This window comes from Erigeron canadensis, chromosome 1 (assembly GCF_010389155.1).
Source record: "Erigeron canadensis isolate Cc75 chromosome 1, C_canadensis_v1, whole genome shotgun sequence".
Taxonomy (NCBI): Eukaryota; Viridiplantae; Streptophyta; class Magnoliopsida; order Asterales; family Asteraceae; genus Erigeron; species Erigeron canadensis.
In genome coordinates, this window is record NC_057761.1 from 26,210,419 (window position 1) to 26,226,727 (window position 16,309).

The 16,309-nt window shown below is 33.9% G+C and overlaps 3 protein-coding genes across 3 annotated transcripts; 1 reads left to right on the forward strand and 2 right to left on the reverse strand.

Moving 5' to 3' along the window:
* The first annotated feature begins 2,243 nt into the window (after nucleotides 1-2,243).
* Nucleotides 2,244-3,276, forward strand: LOC122586122 (putative non-specific lipid-transfer protein 14). Its single transcript, XM_043758230.1, has 2 exons — nucleotides 2,244-2,780; nucleotides 3,010-3,276. The coding sequence occupies exons 1-2, from the start codon at nucleotides 2,428-2,430 to the stop codon at nucleotides 3,014-3,016; spliced, it is 360 nt and encodes a 119-aa protein (XP_043614165.1). The 5' UTR covers nucleotides 2,244-2,427; the 3' UTR covers nucleotides 3,017-3,276.
* Nucleotides 3,277-4,743: 1,467 nt separating this feature from the next.
* On the reverse strand, nucleotides 4,744-7,808 carry LOC122584753 (protein IQ-DOMAIN 23-like). Its single transcript, XM_043756808.1, has 3 exons — nucleotides 7,304-7,808; nucleotides 5,617-5,820; nucleotides 4,744-5,459 (listed from the first exon to the last, which is right to left on the reverse strand). Exons 1-3 carry the CDS (start codon nucleotides 7,676-7,678, stop codon nucleotides 4,893-4,895), a joined length of 1,146 nt encoding a protein of 381 aa, XP_043612743.1. The 5' UTR covers nucleotides 7,679-7,808; the 3' UTR covers nucleotides 4,744-4,892.
* A 4,733-nt stretch (nucleotides 7,809-12,541) lies between these two features.
* On the reverse strand, nucleotides 12,542-16,050 carry LOC122585244 ((S)-N-methylcoclaurine 3'-hydroxylase isozyme 2-like). Its single transcript, XM_043757362.1, has 3 exons — nucleotides 15,177-16,050; nucleotides 13,899-14,478; nucleotides 12,542-13,398 (listed from the first exon to the last, which is right to left on the reverse strand). The coding sequence occupies exons 1-3, from the start codon at nucleotides 15,506-15,508 to the stop codon at nucleotides 12,787-12,789; spliced, it is 1,524 nt and encodes a 507-aa protein (XP_043613297.1). The 5' UTR covers nucleotides 15,509-16,050; the 3' UTR covers nucleotides 12,542-12,786.
* Between the last annotated feature and the right edge of the window lie 259 nt (nucleotides 16,051-16,309).

Consider the following 16,309-nt stretch of genomic DNA (forward strand, 5'->3'; position numbering starts at 1 on the left):
ATTAACAAAAAGCAACAAAGAATTTTACATAGTTTTATGTTTTAAGTTCATAACTTTTTTTATTTTTATTAACTAATAACTCGCTATTGTATATTAACTTTCATTTATTTTTATGTCAATCTCTATCTTTTAATTAGATCTTAACCTCAAAAATAGTTTTTAATCAATATATTTAGTTTTTAAATTCGTTTTAAGAATTCATTTTTTTCCCTAGAAAATTGATATATTGTTTTGAATTAGAAAATAAAGAGTATAATTCTCACGTACATTTTTATTAACTATTTTTTATTTTTTTTTAATCAAAAGTTGGTTTGTAAGTGATGATACGCAATAAATGTCAGATAAAAAATATAAACAAATATTATCTACAACATAATACTCCATATGTCCCATGCATCCTATTTTGACCTTTTAAAGTCTTCGTTTTATAACTTTGACCTTAAATAAATTTAGTTGTGTTAAATAATTTTCGATGAAAGTTATATCAATGAAAACACATCTAAAACTTAATCAATTCATATAATTTTCATCAAATTTTATATAACACAAACAAATATATAAGGTCAAAGTTGCACAAAAAAGACTTTGAAAATTCAAAACTGAACACTTTTAGTGAGATGGAGGGAGTATTACATAAGTTGAAATACACTATATGCGTTCAATGTCTTATAATTATAACTTTTTTAAATTTTCTAAAACTACATATTTTACATCTGAATTTACAAAATTAACAAATAATTTTATCTTGAAAATGTTATAAACAACCCGTGTATTTAATACGGACGTAAATGTAGTATGTATGAAAATATAATTTTCCTAAGTATTTATCAACCAATTAAAATGTTCAATTTTACTTGATTAATATTTGTTTGTGTCGTTTATCTTATGAAATAAAAAAACTCATTACTTGACATTTTTTTAAATTATAGTCTTTTTGTCTCATTGGATTTTAATAAACTTTGAACTTAATATAGTTTTTTGGATTATGTAAATCTTGATGAATATGAAGAATTATTAATTATCCTAATTCATTAGCCTAAAAGTTCTCCTAATTCATAAGATTTAGCATGGTGTATTTTTTTAGTAACACTAGCATGGTACCCACACGAATGCGGCGGCGGTGGCGACTGACGGTAGTGACGACGAGTAGTGTGGGCTACTATGTAAATCTATACTACTTATTAAAGAAAATACCCCCGTGTTGAAAGTTACATGGGGGAAAATGTCTAAAATGCCTTCCATGTAATTTTTTAATCTATTACCCTTAAACTATATAATATTTTCACTTAGCACTCAGATATTTTCAGTTACACTACCCTTAACATTAATTATTACGTTACACTATCAACCCTTTATCTTTTAAAATATCTCCATTAACCCTTTATATCAATAATCTACACCAATCGACGTCTCATCTGTCACCAACCGTCGCACATGCCACCACATCGTCGTCGCCACGATCACCGCCGCATTGAGCGGGTAACGTGCTAGTGTAATTAATATAATGGTTAGTATAGTTATTTTAAAGGTTGACGAACTAATGGTGTTTTTGTTTCATTTAGAGTGGGGTTGTATCGTATTTAGGAGATATTATTTTAATGAAGGGTAATTTTGACATTTTCCCCTTTGTAACTTTCAACAGGGAGTCTATTCTTTTTAATAAGAGTTATAGATTAGTAAAAATCTAAAAGTTTCCATAATATAATTATAAGATATCCAAATATAGATATAAATATAATTCCTAAATAGTTACTCTAAAAAAATATGGTCAATCGTTTACATAAAATTTAATATTATATTATTTTATTTGTTTATGGTCCATGATTCGTAAGGAATTTTCCGTGTACATATATTTATACAATAATAATAATTATTATTTATGGTTTATGATTTAAGGGGGTTTTTTGTCAAATCATTTAAAGTATAAGTATAAATACTGTCATTTATTAAAGATGAAATAATTTGATCTAATGGTTCTCAATCAAAGATGAAATTCATCTAAGGGTTCCTATTTGTTTGGGAATGAATTTAGGACCTTGTTATATATATATTAGTAATTTGAGAGGTTAGAACAGACTACTTGTTTAGAAATGAATTTAGGACCTTGTTATATATATATATTAGTAATTTGAGAGGTTAGAAGAGAAATTAGTATTGCGACATTGAAAATATCAGTGTAACTGTCTAATTAGTCAAAACGACGCTATTATGATATATGTCTTTACGCCTAGCTAACAATTCGACCCTGTGCAAACTTAAACCGTGCAGTTTGTGTGATCGCACGATTCATGCAACCTTAATGCCCTAAGCACACGTTCGTGATTGCAAACCCACCACAACCCCATCATGTAAACACCACCATATATACATATTCAAACAAATCACATATTACTTCATTCGCCTTCAACACAAAATAATAGTCTAAAAATGGGCGCTTTGAAGGCATTGAATGCCGGCTTGTTACTAGTCACTATGATGCTTTGGGTCGCTTCAAAAACCTCAGCGGCGGTAGACTGTGTGACTGTGACAACGCTCATATCAACGTGCTCTGCTTTCGTGACATATGGTACCCCAGACCCGTACCCAGGGTCCCCTTGTTGTGATGCAGTGGCTAGTCTAAATAACCTTGGTGACTCTGATGAAAATAGGCGCGGTCTATGTATGTGCTTGATGGGCGTTATCACAAGTTACAATCCAAATGCGACTGCCATTGCTACTTTGCCTGGATTTTGTGGGGTTTCTCTTGGCTTTACAATTGATCCAAACACTGATTGCAACTAGTAAGAACCTTTATTATATATACAAGACCTTATATACTAAAGTGCACAACAAATTAATTTTTGTTTTTTTTTTTTTACACTAAACAAAAAGTTGTTAAAGAATGTTTGTGTTATTTGGATTATTGATCTGATTTAGGAACATAGATCTTAATTTGTCTCTCCTTAAAAAAAATATATAAAAAAAAGAAAAATAGAAGTGACTTGACTCGTTTTTATTTTTTGGGTGCAGTGTATGAGTCTGATTTCTTGGCAAACATGGTCAACAATACAAAAGAAGGTTGTTTGGGATGGTGGATCCATTATTAAATACTCGTAATGCATAAAGTCATTTTTAGATTGTTAAAAAGAAGACAAAAAGAATGTAGCATCTCAATCATGCTCTTTGTCTGTGTTGTAAAAGAAAAACGTCAAATAAAAAAAAAGATTTGTTTGTTTTTCGTATTCACAAAAAGATTTATTTGTAAAAGAAAATGAGAGTGATATTTATATAACAAAATTAGCCGTCTACAAAATGGTATAAATTATATTATGCGATGTACAATTATTATTGTAGATTGATAAAATTTATTATAACAATATCAATTCTCAAAAGAGAAAACATCAAACATAACATATGTTCATTTCTGACATGACAAACTGTTGGGACTTCTTTCTCTCTTGCTTGAATGCCAACCAACTTTTCTGATCACCAAAGTGGCATTGGTATCTCACATGGATAAAATAAATGTGTATGGATTTCATATGTCCCGTATAAAACATAAAAAACATAGGCTCTTCAAGTACAAAAATTATGTATATGTAATCTATTCACTATTACAAAAAACTTGTATCAACGACAAAGAAACTATGAAAAGTTACAAGTATCAAATGATTTCTCTAGAAAACAATTCTAGCATTGTATTTTTGACATATAATTAGACTTATAGTACAACCGCTTATTATATATGGGGAGTGATAAATCTACAACAAGTTTTTGTCATCCACAACAATAAACGCTTTATACAATTGTACGTTGTGCTATATAATATGTATGTTTTGTTGTAGATGGCAAAAGTTTGATATAGATATATCATTTCCCATTATATATGGCAAGTGATGTTAGTATCATTTATTTTGATTGATGCACCACACTTGTGTAATGCTGAATTATACAGTCAACTCTAAAATTCATACGTTATGATACATCCATCAGAAACAGTGGTACGAATATCACTTCTCAATATACATACACAGTGGATTACTATTATGGGCCCCTAGAAAAATATGTCAAACCATCCAGGTTATGTTTTCGATGGTTAAAAACACACGAATCACACTAATTTATGTCATCATTGTATTACAATGCCATGTATTTTTATCCTAATTAAAGGCAATGATATGTTATAAAGTGGAAAAGTAACTGATGCATGATGATGCTTTGACCCAAAATGAAGCAAAAAATCACAAGTTAGAAAGAAAGCAAGTAAAGGATCACATCCGTGACCCTTGATGGACTATGGAGGATGAGTAAAAAGTTCCATTATGAAGCTTTTAAAATGTCATCTTTTCAAATTCTTAATTGAACCAGCTGTAGAAGCATAGTTACCAGATTCGCCACGGTAGTCACAAACTGCGAAACAGGTTCAGCTTTACAGATTCGCGGTATCATATCAGGAAAGTGTGAGATTGCAAATTCTTGATGCGAAATAACGTTCCAAAGTTCTTTATATAATTAATCAGAAATCTTGATTTTCATTTTAAGATCAAGTAAGACAACAGGAAAAAAAAAAAACAAACATAAGATTCATTTTCATAATCCAGTAAAAAGTGACATGTTATTCTCATTTTCTGTACGGTATCCATTTCCATTTTACCGTGAATTTGGTTGTATTTTCAGTTTCGATATGATTTGATACAGTATTCGTACTGAGCTCATCCCTACCATAATCTGTTAAAATATTTAAATGTCACAAAGACTCAAGAATAAAAACATATACACTTAAAATTACTTCGTGTAAAATCATCCCAATTAAGTTACACCATGGCTAATACACAACCTTATCACAATAAAAACACTCAAATCAACAAACCTAATCAAATATAACAAACTTCATTTTCACAATCCAATAAAATCTAACCTCGAAAGCCTCTCTCGGAGAGAGTATCAGAATAATCCCAAAACAATCCAGTTGAACCCGATTTCTCAACCTGAATCCTTTGCCTTGGAGCACTGTGTGACCGAAGTTTGGCCCGTGATGATTCCGTGTTAGCCATGTAGTTTGGGTAACTTGGGTACTCACCAAATACGCTACGTGAGTATTCAGTAAATGGGCTTCGTTTATGGCTACTTCCGGGCCTAGAAGCAGGGGATCGCATCCGTGGGGTGTTATCAGCTGTTGATAGGATTTTTTCTGCTTCTCGATGGATTATTGAGCCCAATGGTAATACTTCCCGGGCTCCGTGTCTAGAGCTTGGGTTCCAGGGTTTTGTTGGTGTGGAAGACGAGTCAAGAGTTGACTTGTTACTAGGGCTCGGGTTGAAACGAGGCTTCCAAGTATCAACTTCAAGAATCTTGTCACTCCTTTCATCATCTGGCCTACATTGTTTACTGCTCCAAGATGTATCGTCCATCCAATTTTCCAACCAATTTAGTCCTTTAAATCGTTCATGGATGAGGGAGTTTTTCACATGTGTAGATCTCTGTTCACACATTTAAAAGTGAACCGAGTCAAAGAGCATTCTACTCCCAATATTAGCGATCACGAAAAGGTATTATAAGTTGGAAAACAGTCCAAAGTACATTTCGATAAGCAAGTTTTGTGTAGTGACTTTTGCTTGATGGAGAATGTGAACTTACGTGATGAGCAAGTGAGTTTGAGGATCTGGTGCTTGAATGTGGTGAGGTAGACAAAGAAGCTCGACTAGCACAGGCTCGAGCCTGAACACGAGCCATGGCCTGCATGCGCCGAAGCATGTCTGCACTTTGATTTCTCACAATACGGCCTCTCACAAGTGCCTGAAGCTTCACCAACCCTTTAAGAGCCCTTAGTGCTCTCCTAGCCTACATAAACAACACCATCCATAGCATGTCAATATCTGTAGTTAGATTTTCTTTTTTGTGATGGCAAACTTCTCATGAAACTTTATTTATTCCAAGACATTATTAAAAACTAAGCTATAAGCATATAAAGGGGTGACAACATATGCTATCTGGCTCTTACTCTATCATCAACCACTGGCATCTAAATTTGTAAATCCAAAGGCCGAGACAGGTAAAACAGATGAGGTTTGCACGCCCTCTCATTATATCCGATGAGGGTAGGTTCAGGGATGATTTTCATACTCCAATAATTCCACATAAGTGACATAACAATAACAAATTAACAACTAACAATATAAAAGTAATTGTAGCTTAATAACTTGCTACAAAAAGGAAAACTTGTTTGTTCCGCCATCCCAATCCTAATTTCATTAGAAAGGAGCTTACACTTCTAAACATTCAACAACAATACTCAGATCATAACTAGCAGACAAATGTGTGTTACCTATCAACCTTATAACTGATATAATCCTCATTACGTTACTAATTGGCTAAGCCGTCTTTATCAGTAAGTAAAATACTTCAACCGTAGCAATATTTTACTTGTCATTTTATAATCAAAATTTTATGACTAGTTTAATGAAAATTACATATCATGAAGAGCAACCTCCAGCTGCTCATGTAACATAGAATGAGAGCATATTTACTGTAGTGACTAGCAAATTAATATATCAAGAAATGGGTAAAAACTTATTCTAAACTACTATTGTATAAAAAAAATTATACTTTTTGGAACTAATGTAAAAAGTATTATTCATTTAAAAATTGTAATAAAGAGTATAAAACTACAGTAGTACCCAATGTATAGCGCTAAATTAATACTAGGTATCATAAAGCCCAATTTAATATGTTCCATTCATTTTGTGATCATCATGTAAATCAGGGCACATTAACAGGATTAGTGTTATAACGTCAAGAACTCTGAATGTAGCTTTTAAACGTCTTGGTTTTCCTAGACAAAAAGATTAGCTATGAATCTTGTTTCCTAATTGCTTTCTATTATATTTTCATGTAATCTCATATTCTGATAATGAATGAATACATGGATCATAAGAATAAAATAAAACTAAATTTTTACTATATATAGTATAAAATCACAATTTTCCATTTGCCCGTCCAAGAAGAAAAATAAAAGAACTTCTTTCAACATCAAAATAATATAATAATATAAAAACAAAACAAATGTGACATTTCGTCCACAAATTCCAGAACCATAGCCCATGTGCAAATATTGTCAAAAACAAAAACAAAAACATAGTTTTATTATATTTCAAAAATAAAAATAGAAATCAACATCACAATCACAAAAACGATAAGCCCATCACTGCCCATCTCCCTGTATTAAATGTACCAACGAATTCCCACAAAAAAATCTAAGGACCTAATAGTAAATTCAACAAATTCTCAAGGACATTATAGTAATTTCGTATAATAACAAACTCACCAGATAAGCCCGGAACGCCGACTGTATCTTCACCGCCGCCATACTCCGCCGTCGTTCGCCATCATAATACACCCTATTCCCACCACCACCACCGGCACCACCAGCAGTCAATCTAACCACTTCCGCCGCCGCATGTGCTGCAGCTAGGGCGGCTTCAGCCACAGCAGCCGTAGCAGCGGCGACAGCAATGGCATGTTTGTTGGCGTCTAACGAACATGTTTCGGAAGCATAGAGGCCGTCTTTTGTTGTTGTTGACGATGAGAATTTTGTTTGTTGTCGTACAGAACCGGAACCACCCGACCCGGGTGTTGAAGAAGAATGGGTGGGTTTTTTGGGCCGGAATAATGAACGGATCCACCTTGTTGTTTTACCCATTTATTATCATTGCTAGTGAAATGAAATGGGAATTTTATGTGTGTGAAAAGAAGGTGAAGATTGTGTGTGTGTTTTTAGGGGGGTAAGTCTTTTTTATATATATTATATTTTGGTAATTTATGGAGAGGAAATGAGAAGAGGAAGGGGTTTAAATGGAAGGGAATTGGAATTTTATTTTTTGACAGATAGATAGACAGAGAGAGTGGGGTAGATTTCTGTTTAAACGGGACAAATTATTCACTGTTTACATCATCACCGCTGGCTCAGTAAGCCCAAGAGAAGGAGAGGGTTATGGGAATGTCCTCCTGTACTCCAAGCTTGACACGTATTGTGTATCAATCATAAGGGGCATTCCCTTATGCCTTTGGAGTGGAGGAATGCCCCCAAGGCATTCTTTTTTTTTTAATATTTTTTTTATAATTATTAAATGTAATTTAATTATTATATATGTAATTTATTTATTATATATGTAATTATATATAGAATAAAGCTTAAAATTGTAAATAAAACTTCGAATAATTAAAACGACTTACTAAAATTCAAATTAAAAATACAATACAAATTCAAATTAAAAGTACTTAATAAAAACATAATAAAACTAATCAAATCCATATTCGGCACGAATTCTAGCCTGCTCCTCTCGCAAAGCCGGTCGGTTTTCTGGCAGGACAGTAGACACGTCCCTAAACAATAAGTCCATATCTCTGCTTCGTTGTTTTTTGGTCTTGAGTTGAAGCTTCTTAAGTTCGAGCTCTTGGTATTGCTTGCCCTGTTCTTGCAAAGTCCGCATCTCCACCGCTAAGTTAAACACCTCCTCATCCGCCGCCGCCGCCTTCCCCTTCCGTGAGCCCCCTGCACGTCCGGCTTTTTTAGCCTGATCTCTCCCAACCGGACAGCTCAACCTAGACAGTTGTGGCTGCGGTTCCTCCTCATCAGTATCATTAAGATCAAATGCAACCCTCGCAGTTGACCCCATACTTTGTTGTCCCGAACTGTCCGAACTGTCAAATGCAACTCGGCTCACCTTGACTACTCATCGACTCCATAGTTTGAATAACCTCCCACTTTGAACTCCTCCTCAAACACTGCCATTCCTTTAAAAAAATTAAAATTCGGGTTTAGAGAATTATACTCGCTACACGCATTACTAATCAAATCCTGTTCGCTTGTACCACTTTGATAACCCGAACCACTAAGCCGAGTTATGATAGCATTGAACTTGGTGACACTAGTCCGGATTTTTCGCCACTTCCCCTGTAACGATTCAATGCCTCGATACATCGACCTATTCAAGATTGTATGATAACCTTCTTGAACCTTCAACCAAAAAGTCCGAGCCTTTTAATAATTTGCTACAAAAACATAAATATATATATATATTAACCGAAAATTATATAAATATATATATATATTAACCGAAAGTTATATAAATATATATAATATAAACTGAAAATTATATAAATATATATAAATATAAACCGAAAATTATATAAATATATATATATTAACCGAAAATTATATATATATAAATAAACCGAAAATTATATAAATATATATATATTTATATATTAACCAAAAATTATATAAATACATATAAATAAATCTATACCGCATTTAGGGTCTTCGGAAACATCAACCCAAGCTCGACATAACGCCAAGCTTTCCGCTTCCGTCCAATTTAGTTGGGACGGTATTTTCTTCGGTTCGTCGGTGTCTCTCTTTCGATGTCTTCGTCTTTCTTTTTGAGGAGATGAAACACTAACTTCGGGTTGTGTCTCTTGAACCGCCTCCAAATCTTCGAAAGAGGAACCCGCGGGTGGTGTATTGATTATCCGTTGCGAATCATAAAAACAAAGAAATAAACATTGAACCATATCTATATAAATAAATATATATATACCGAAAATAATATATATATATATAAAAATATAAACCGAAAATAAATATATATATATATATATAAACCGAAAACATATATAAATTTTACCAAACATGCCCCCGGGTGTTTGAGCGAAACCCGACGGAGAAAGATTATAACCAAAGTTATCTTGTCGAATCCACGGTGTCCTATTTCCCGGCGGAGTCATCGGTGATCCAATGTTCATTGTACCGAGTGATTGAATAAACTCCGGGTTTTAGTGAAGATTAGGATCATCAAGTAAGTTGGGTTGGAAGGGTGTTCTTTGAGTGTTACCCGCGGTTTGGTTGGGAAAAAGGTTCCACTGATTTGGAAACATTTTCAGTTTTGTGTGTAGATGATGATTTGTATTTTTAAAGAAAAAATTTGAGGTAGAAGATGGAAGAAGAAGAAGATGGATAGATATAGGATATGTATAATGTATATATATATATATATATAAAGTTAAGACTATACGGATTAAAAAAAAAAAATTCAAACATTCATTCATTTTTCGAGTTCCAAAGCGTTTGACCACTACATGCCAAGCAAAAGAGACGCGTTCAAATTGCGAAGGGGCTCGGTTTCAAATGAAGTGGAACGCCCCCCGGGCCCGAGATCCGGCGTTCCGGAGGCGTTTCGCACGAAAAAAAAGGCAGGGGACGGGCTACTCCGTGTAGTCTAAGGGTAACGCATTTTTCTTATTATTTATTTTTTATCTTGTGTTTTTTTTAGAACAGTTTAGAGCCCGACTACGGGTATCCAGACTGAATACCGTGGGTCTACCCGATCCCCTCTGCCCGCCTGCCCCACCCGGTAAATTCAACTCGTCCCACCAAGAAAACCTGACCAGCCATAACGCTCGAGATGAGATTCGAACTTGTGACCCTTGCTCCAACTCCGGTGTCCTATTACGAGTATAATTTATAATTTTTACATGTATATCAAATAAGAAAAATAATGATGAATCCAAATGCACCGTGTTGTTTTTCTAACATAAATTCACTATGTGAAAAAAAAAATGGAAAAATTTGTGTGTTGCATCACCGATTATAGTTGGAGTTTAATTAACCTCAATACAAGTTAGTTCAAAAACAGCGGATGATGCAATATACCATCCCTGACTTGATGTTTCGCGACGATGATTTATTGGTAATGTCTTTGACTTTGTGTTTCACGTCAGGGTTTGAATCGAACAAATTACCACATTTATTTTATTTCTGATTAATTTGGTTTGGGATGGCTTTCGGTTTGAGCTTTCATAGTTATCAAATTGAAAAAATTAAAGAAATCATAAATCGAATAGTTGGAACACCCTACATATAGCTAATGACATGGAATGGAGGCGTGCCTCTTTTGTAACAAATGAAAGATTAATTGTGTAAATTTATCAAAGTTTATATAAATAAATAAATAACAATGAGCATGGTACTCCCGGCGGATATCATCGACAAAGTTTTCATGTCACGATCACCTAGTTTTTGACTTTTGATTTTTGGAAAAGTTAGAGAGAAAGAGGAGGGTGTTTGTCATAGCTGTAGAATATGGAAGAGCAATGGTAAAAAATAATAGGTGTGTAGGGATAAATAAGTAAATTTGTATGTCTAAAAATTTTAAACTTCCAACAAACCCAATAAATTTTATAAAAGAGTCTAGATAAAATAAAAAAATTATATATGTAAAGAGATACATTTTAAAAAGTTAGAATAAACTTGCTTTCCTTTTATTAAAGGAAAGTGGTAAAAACTCTTCGATCCTACACCACTAATTCCGAACTACTCCTAAAGTCGTCATTAAGTTATTAGTACGAACATTTTTTACTATACATATCAAATTAAAAGTTAGTGAGGCATTTGCATAATAGGTAATTACGTAAAAAAAAAAAAAAAAAGAAGAAAAAGGAAAAAAAGAAAGATGAGAAGTTCACGTTACTGGATGGTTCGATGACTAGTGACGCCGTGACGGACTTAAGACATACCATTCGATTCACAAAATGTCTAAACTAGGTGCGTGTATGGTGTATCCATTTCAATTTTAAAAATCAATTTTTTTTATGGTATCTACACAAATAAAAAAATATATAGTTTACTTCACGGCACCTCAAATACCACCAAAGTCCGTTCATATCAATGACTCAAGGCTAATCCATAAAATGAAAAGCTTATTATTATGTTCCGAATAATAGTCATTCGATAACCATTGAATAAAGTGGGTACTCGTAACACTGATTATTTTTCGATATACCTCGTCTCTCACACATGCCATCAAGGCTAGTTTTGGCTAGCAGATCGCCTAAGGCCCCAGATTGTTTGGGCCTAGGAGCCTACGATCTCAAATTTTTAATGTTATTGGGCTGTTAGAATCTCTCTACTTTTTTTTGCTAAAAGAAAATCACAAAAACCTAAACAAAAAGAATGAAAATAGTGGAAAAGAAAAAATATTTGAAAACAACAAATTTCGTCGTTTGATAGAAACAGAGAATGAATATAATAAAAATACAAATTTTATTTTATAATTAAAATGAATACATATAACATCATCAAAATAAAACAGTTTTTTTTTATTCTCACAAACTCTCTACAATTTCTAGAGAATGAAATTCTTTCCCGTTTATCCATTTTCATTCTATTTTCCGATGCTACCAAACAAAGGAAGTTTTTTTTACTCATTTCCTTCCATTTCCCTTTTATCCTATCAAACAACCCCTAACAGCTTAATCAACTAAATTATAGTTAGTAAACTCCTTTATTCAAGGCAGATAAGGATTTCGAATTTCATTGTCATTCTATAGTCACCACAACAAAATAATTTTTTTCCTGCAAAATTTAAAATGTGCATACGTTTGAATTTAACATTGTATGATGGATTGTATGTATGATAAGTTTTTTGATTTTCTCTGTTGATTTTAGTATAATAACATTTCAAATCAAACTCTAGAATATAGCTAAACTAATTTTACAAACATATTCCAACAAAAGAAAAAATATATAATTGCACAATCCAAAAAAAGAAATAGCTTACACAATCTAATTTACATAGATAACTTATTCCACTTACAACTTACTCAAATCAACATCTTAAGTAATTCGAAACTACTAAACGATACAAAGATGGATCATGCCTTCAAGTTCTATACCCGTGTTTCCGGCTGCTCGATCGCCTGCGCTCTGGTCGAACCACATGCCGCTAAGCCGTCTAGTCAACTTGAAGGTTAACATTTGCATTTTGGGATAACCATTAAGGGCTTTTTCCTTTGTGAAATGATGCCAAAGTTTTCTCTCATGTCTAACTTGGAAAGATCTTCCATATTATTAGGAAGAAACCAATCAAAGTTTTGGACTAAAGAAGCCAACATAAGGTGTATTTGCTTAATAGCATATGGATACCCTGGACACATTCTCCTTCCAACACCAAAAGGTAAAAACTTAAAATCTTGCCCTTTAAAATCCACATTAGACTCATAAAACCTCTCGGGTTTGAATGACAATGGGTCATCCCAAAGACTCGGGTCACGTCCCATTGCCCAAACATTGATTATTAGTTGAGAATTCTTAGGGATAGTATAATGCAAGATTTCACACCCTTCTAAGATTGCTTGTGGATGTAGAAGTGGTGCCGGCGGGTGTAATCTTAACGTTTCCTTAACACAAGCATGCAAATAATAAAGTTTGGAGACCTGTGATTCCTTGATGTTCATTGTTGAACCAATTTCTTTCTTTAGCTCCCCTCGGATCTTGAACATCGCTTTTTTGTTCCTGATCAACTCGGCTAATGCCCACTCTATCGTTGAAGCCGTGCTATGTGTTCCTCCTGAGAATAGTTCCTATAAAAACAAAAGTTGTAAGAACAACCAAACAAGTATCGATATAAGTCTGATATGAGTGGCCTTATATTGTTTATACATAACAGTTGAACTAGTCAAAAATCAATAGGTCCAAATTCTCAGAAACTGTAGATTGACACATATATATGATCTCAACATATCATTTTATTCCAAAGAATTATATTAACTTTTTTAGACATTATAATACAAGTCATAATATTTGACATTTCAACTACTTGCATAAAAAATGATAATTAAGATCAACCTAACATGACATACTATATCGAGCCATGCTTGTTTTGTCCTGACCCATTGTCACCCTGTTACATGCACATATATTCACCTTATACAATATTCAATATATGACATATATCGAGCCACTCTTGTCTTGACCCAACCCATTTTGTCCTGTTACGTGCACATTAATACATATTCAAAACATAGAACTCGGGCGGACAGGAGTTAAAAAGGTACAAACATTATAAAACTGAACCACATACCACAGTTAACTGGTTAATCTGAAGATCTGAAAACCCGCATCCAAGCATGGTGTCCAAGAAATCATGTTCATCCGAATCAACCCATTTCCCGGATTCTCTTTTAGCTCTTCTCTCTTTAATTATATGTTCCCACTCACTAAAAGCTTCATTCATAGCCTCTGCTGTCCTGTTTTTTAAACCTTGGGGATCAAACCTTTCAAATATCGGATAAAAATCTGCAATATTTGGAGTAGTTCCAAGTTTCATCAACCGATAAAGTGCTCGTTTCAATCCTTCACTTTCCTTCTCATCACTCTCTAAGCCAATAAAGTCTTCCGAAAAACAAATGTTACCAAGTATATTAACAGTCGTAGCAAACATAACTTCTCGAACATTTACAAGTTTCCCTTGTTTTCTTTTTAAGAATTCCACCATTTTGTCCACATTTTTTTCCCTTATACAAGACTGCGACTCTAAACCTTTAGCCGAAAATAACTCTGTCCGGATTAATGATCTTAAATTTTTCCATAGTTCCGTGCACTCAGTGGCCCATATAAGAGAGTACTCTTGTAAACCATCTTGACCAGCTTTAGGCACCCACCTGTAGTGTGTGACGAATCCATTAAAGAATTTTCGTATATAATTACTCTATCCGTCCCAAAAATAATTGTTCACCAGACATAACAACACAGTTAAAGAAAAACATTAATTTCTGCTACTTTTGTTTTTAAAAACCAACAAGGTTAAATAAGAGTGGTTACCACCCTTGTCTTTGGAGACAGAGTTCAAGAGTTCTGTAATGTTTTGCAAGACTGAAGATCCTTTTCCAATCTTAGATAAAACATGAAAGCAGCCTTTCTACACCGTTATGGTAGGGGTAATACTATACCTTGACCTCCCCTACACCATCGAGGTATATTGCGACCCAAAACCCGTAAAAAACGGCATTGGGTGCTTACTTTACTTACATTCATTTCTGTTACTTGTTCATATCCTATTTTTATACCTAAACTACCCTGAATGTCTAGAATTGTGAACCCAGGTTTCAAATAAACCTCAAATAATTTAAATGAAAATAATTTTTATTTGAAAATTATATTGTCACAAAACTAATGATAAGATCCACCGATGGTCTATGCAGGGTTACAAACTCAATGATGCCAACTAAACACAAACGTTAAGTTCTATAGTTTAATACTCCGTAGATAATAATTTCAACACGAATGCTTACGTATATATTAACTATCAACATATATATATATATATATATGCCTATATATTTATATCATAAATTTGTACCTATAAGTAGGGAGTCTGTTATGGGCATTCATGATCTCGGTAGCAGCCACGGGAGACGAGCCAATGATGAACAAATGCGTGCCAAGTTTCACCGAGCATAACTGACCGTAGGTCCGGGCTAGCTCGGTGAAGTAAATATGAGGTCCTTTTAACATGTGTGGAAGGTTGCCTAAAATAGGCCATGAATATGGACCTGGTGGAATGTTTTTGTCTTTTCCAGGACTAGACGTTTCCTTGGATCTTAAAGTACGAACCAAGATTATTATTAGAATCACTAGCGGTGGTAGTATGGGGAAGAGCAAGTGACTAGAAAACATGATGTTCATTTGCATTTTAATTAGAAGTGTTGTTTTGAGCTACGTGACAGATAAGAATTTTTTGTACGGATGGTAACATTTGCAATAGGGTTGGTGTTTCTAGTGTATCTTTGAAGAAAATTTGTAAAGATAGGAAGTCCGGTGTTGTAAACACCGGGTTTTGACAAATCACCCCAAGATCGGTGTTATCATCGCCGGACTTTGATTACGTGGCATTTGTGGAATTAAGTCCGGTGTTTCAATTACCGGACTTCAACTCTTTTCTTCTAAGTCTTTGTTTGTGGGGACCAGTGGTGGTGTTAGAGGTCTGAAAAGGTTGTTGGATGGAAACCACGACCACAGTGGTGGTAGGCTAGTGGTGGCGGTCTGGTGGATGACGATGAAGATGACTGATGACGTGTAGGCTCCGCTGCTGTGGTTTTTTCCGGTCTCCACTACCAGTAGTTGTACTGTTCCAATTTTCAGATCGCTTTCCGTTGAATAGCAAACACCACCATTACATGTGTGACTTTTCTTTTATTTATGGGGATTTGTTTAAGAAAAAGAGTTTTTAAAGGAAGAGCAGAATTTGAAAGGATGAGGATTTACTAGGGAAAAAAAAATCTTTATATATGGACAACAGTTGTGCTATGCTTACCAATTCATTTTCTTTTTATTAATTTTATTTAATGTAAGTTAACTGATGTTAATTGTTTAATGCGTTTAGAAGAAATTAAATTTAAACTTTAAATGATATTAACTTTGTTCATATTAAGTTTGTCCCCTCTAGTAGGCCTCTCTCCTTATAAAGAGTCTTAGGAAGTCCTGACTGCCACG

Excerpts from the sequence above, each read along its gene's own strand:
- LOC122585244 (XM_043757362.1), bottom strand. The coding sequence starts at position 15,508 with ATGCAAATGAACATCATGTTTTCTAGTCACTTGCTCTTCCCCATACTA. Across the intron at positions 14,479-15,176 it reads AACAGACTCCCTACTTATAG|GTGGGTGCCTAAAGCTGGTC; the intron begins GTACAAATTTAT and ends CACACACTACAG. Across the intron at positions 13,399-13,898 it reads AGATTAACCAGTTAACTGTG|GAACTATTCTCAGGAGGAAC; the intron begins GTATGTGGTTCA and ends TTGTTTTTATAG.
- LOC122586122 (XM_043758230.1), top strand. The coding sequence starts at position 2,428 with ATGGGCGCTTTGAAGGCATTGAATGCCGGCTTGTTACTAGTCACTATG.
- LOC122584753 (XM_043756808.1), bottom strand. The coding sequence starts at position 7,678 with ATGGGTAAAACAACAAGGTGGATCCGTTCATTATTCCGGCCCAAAAAA. Across the intron at positions 5,821-7,303 it reads CGGCGTTCCGGGCTTATCTG|GCTAGGAGAGCACTAAGGGC; the intron begins GTGAGTTTGTTA and ends TTGTTTATGTAG. Across the intron at positions 5,460-5,616 it reads CAAACTCACTTGCTCATCAC|AGATCTACACATGTGAAAAA; the intron begins GTAAGTTCACAT and ends ATGTGTGAACAG.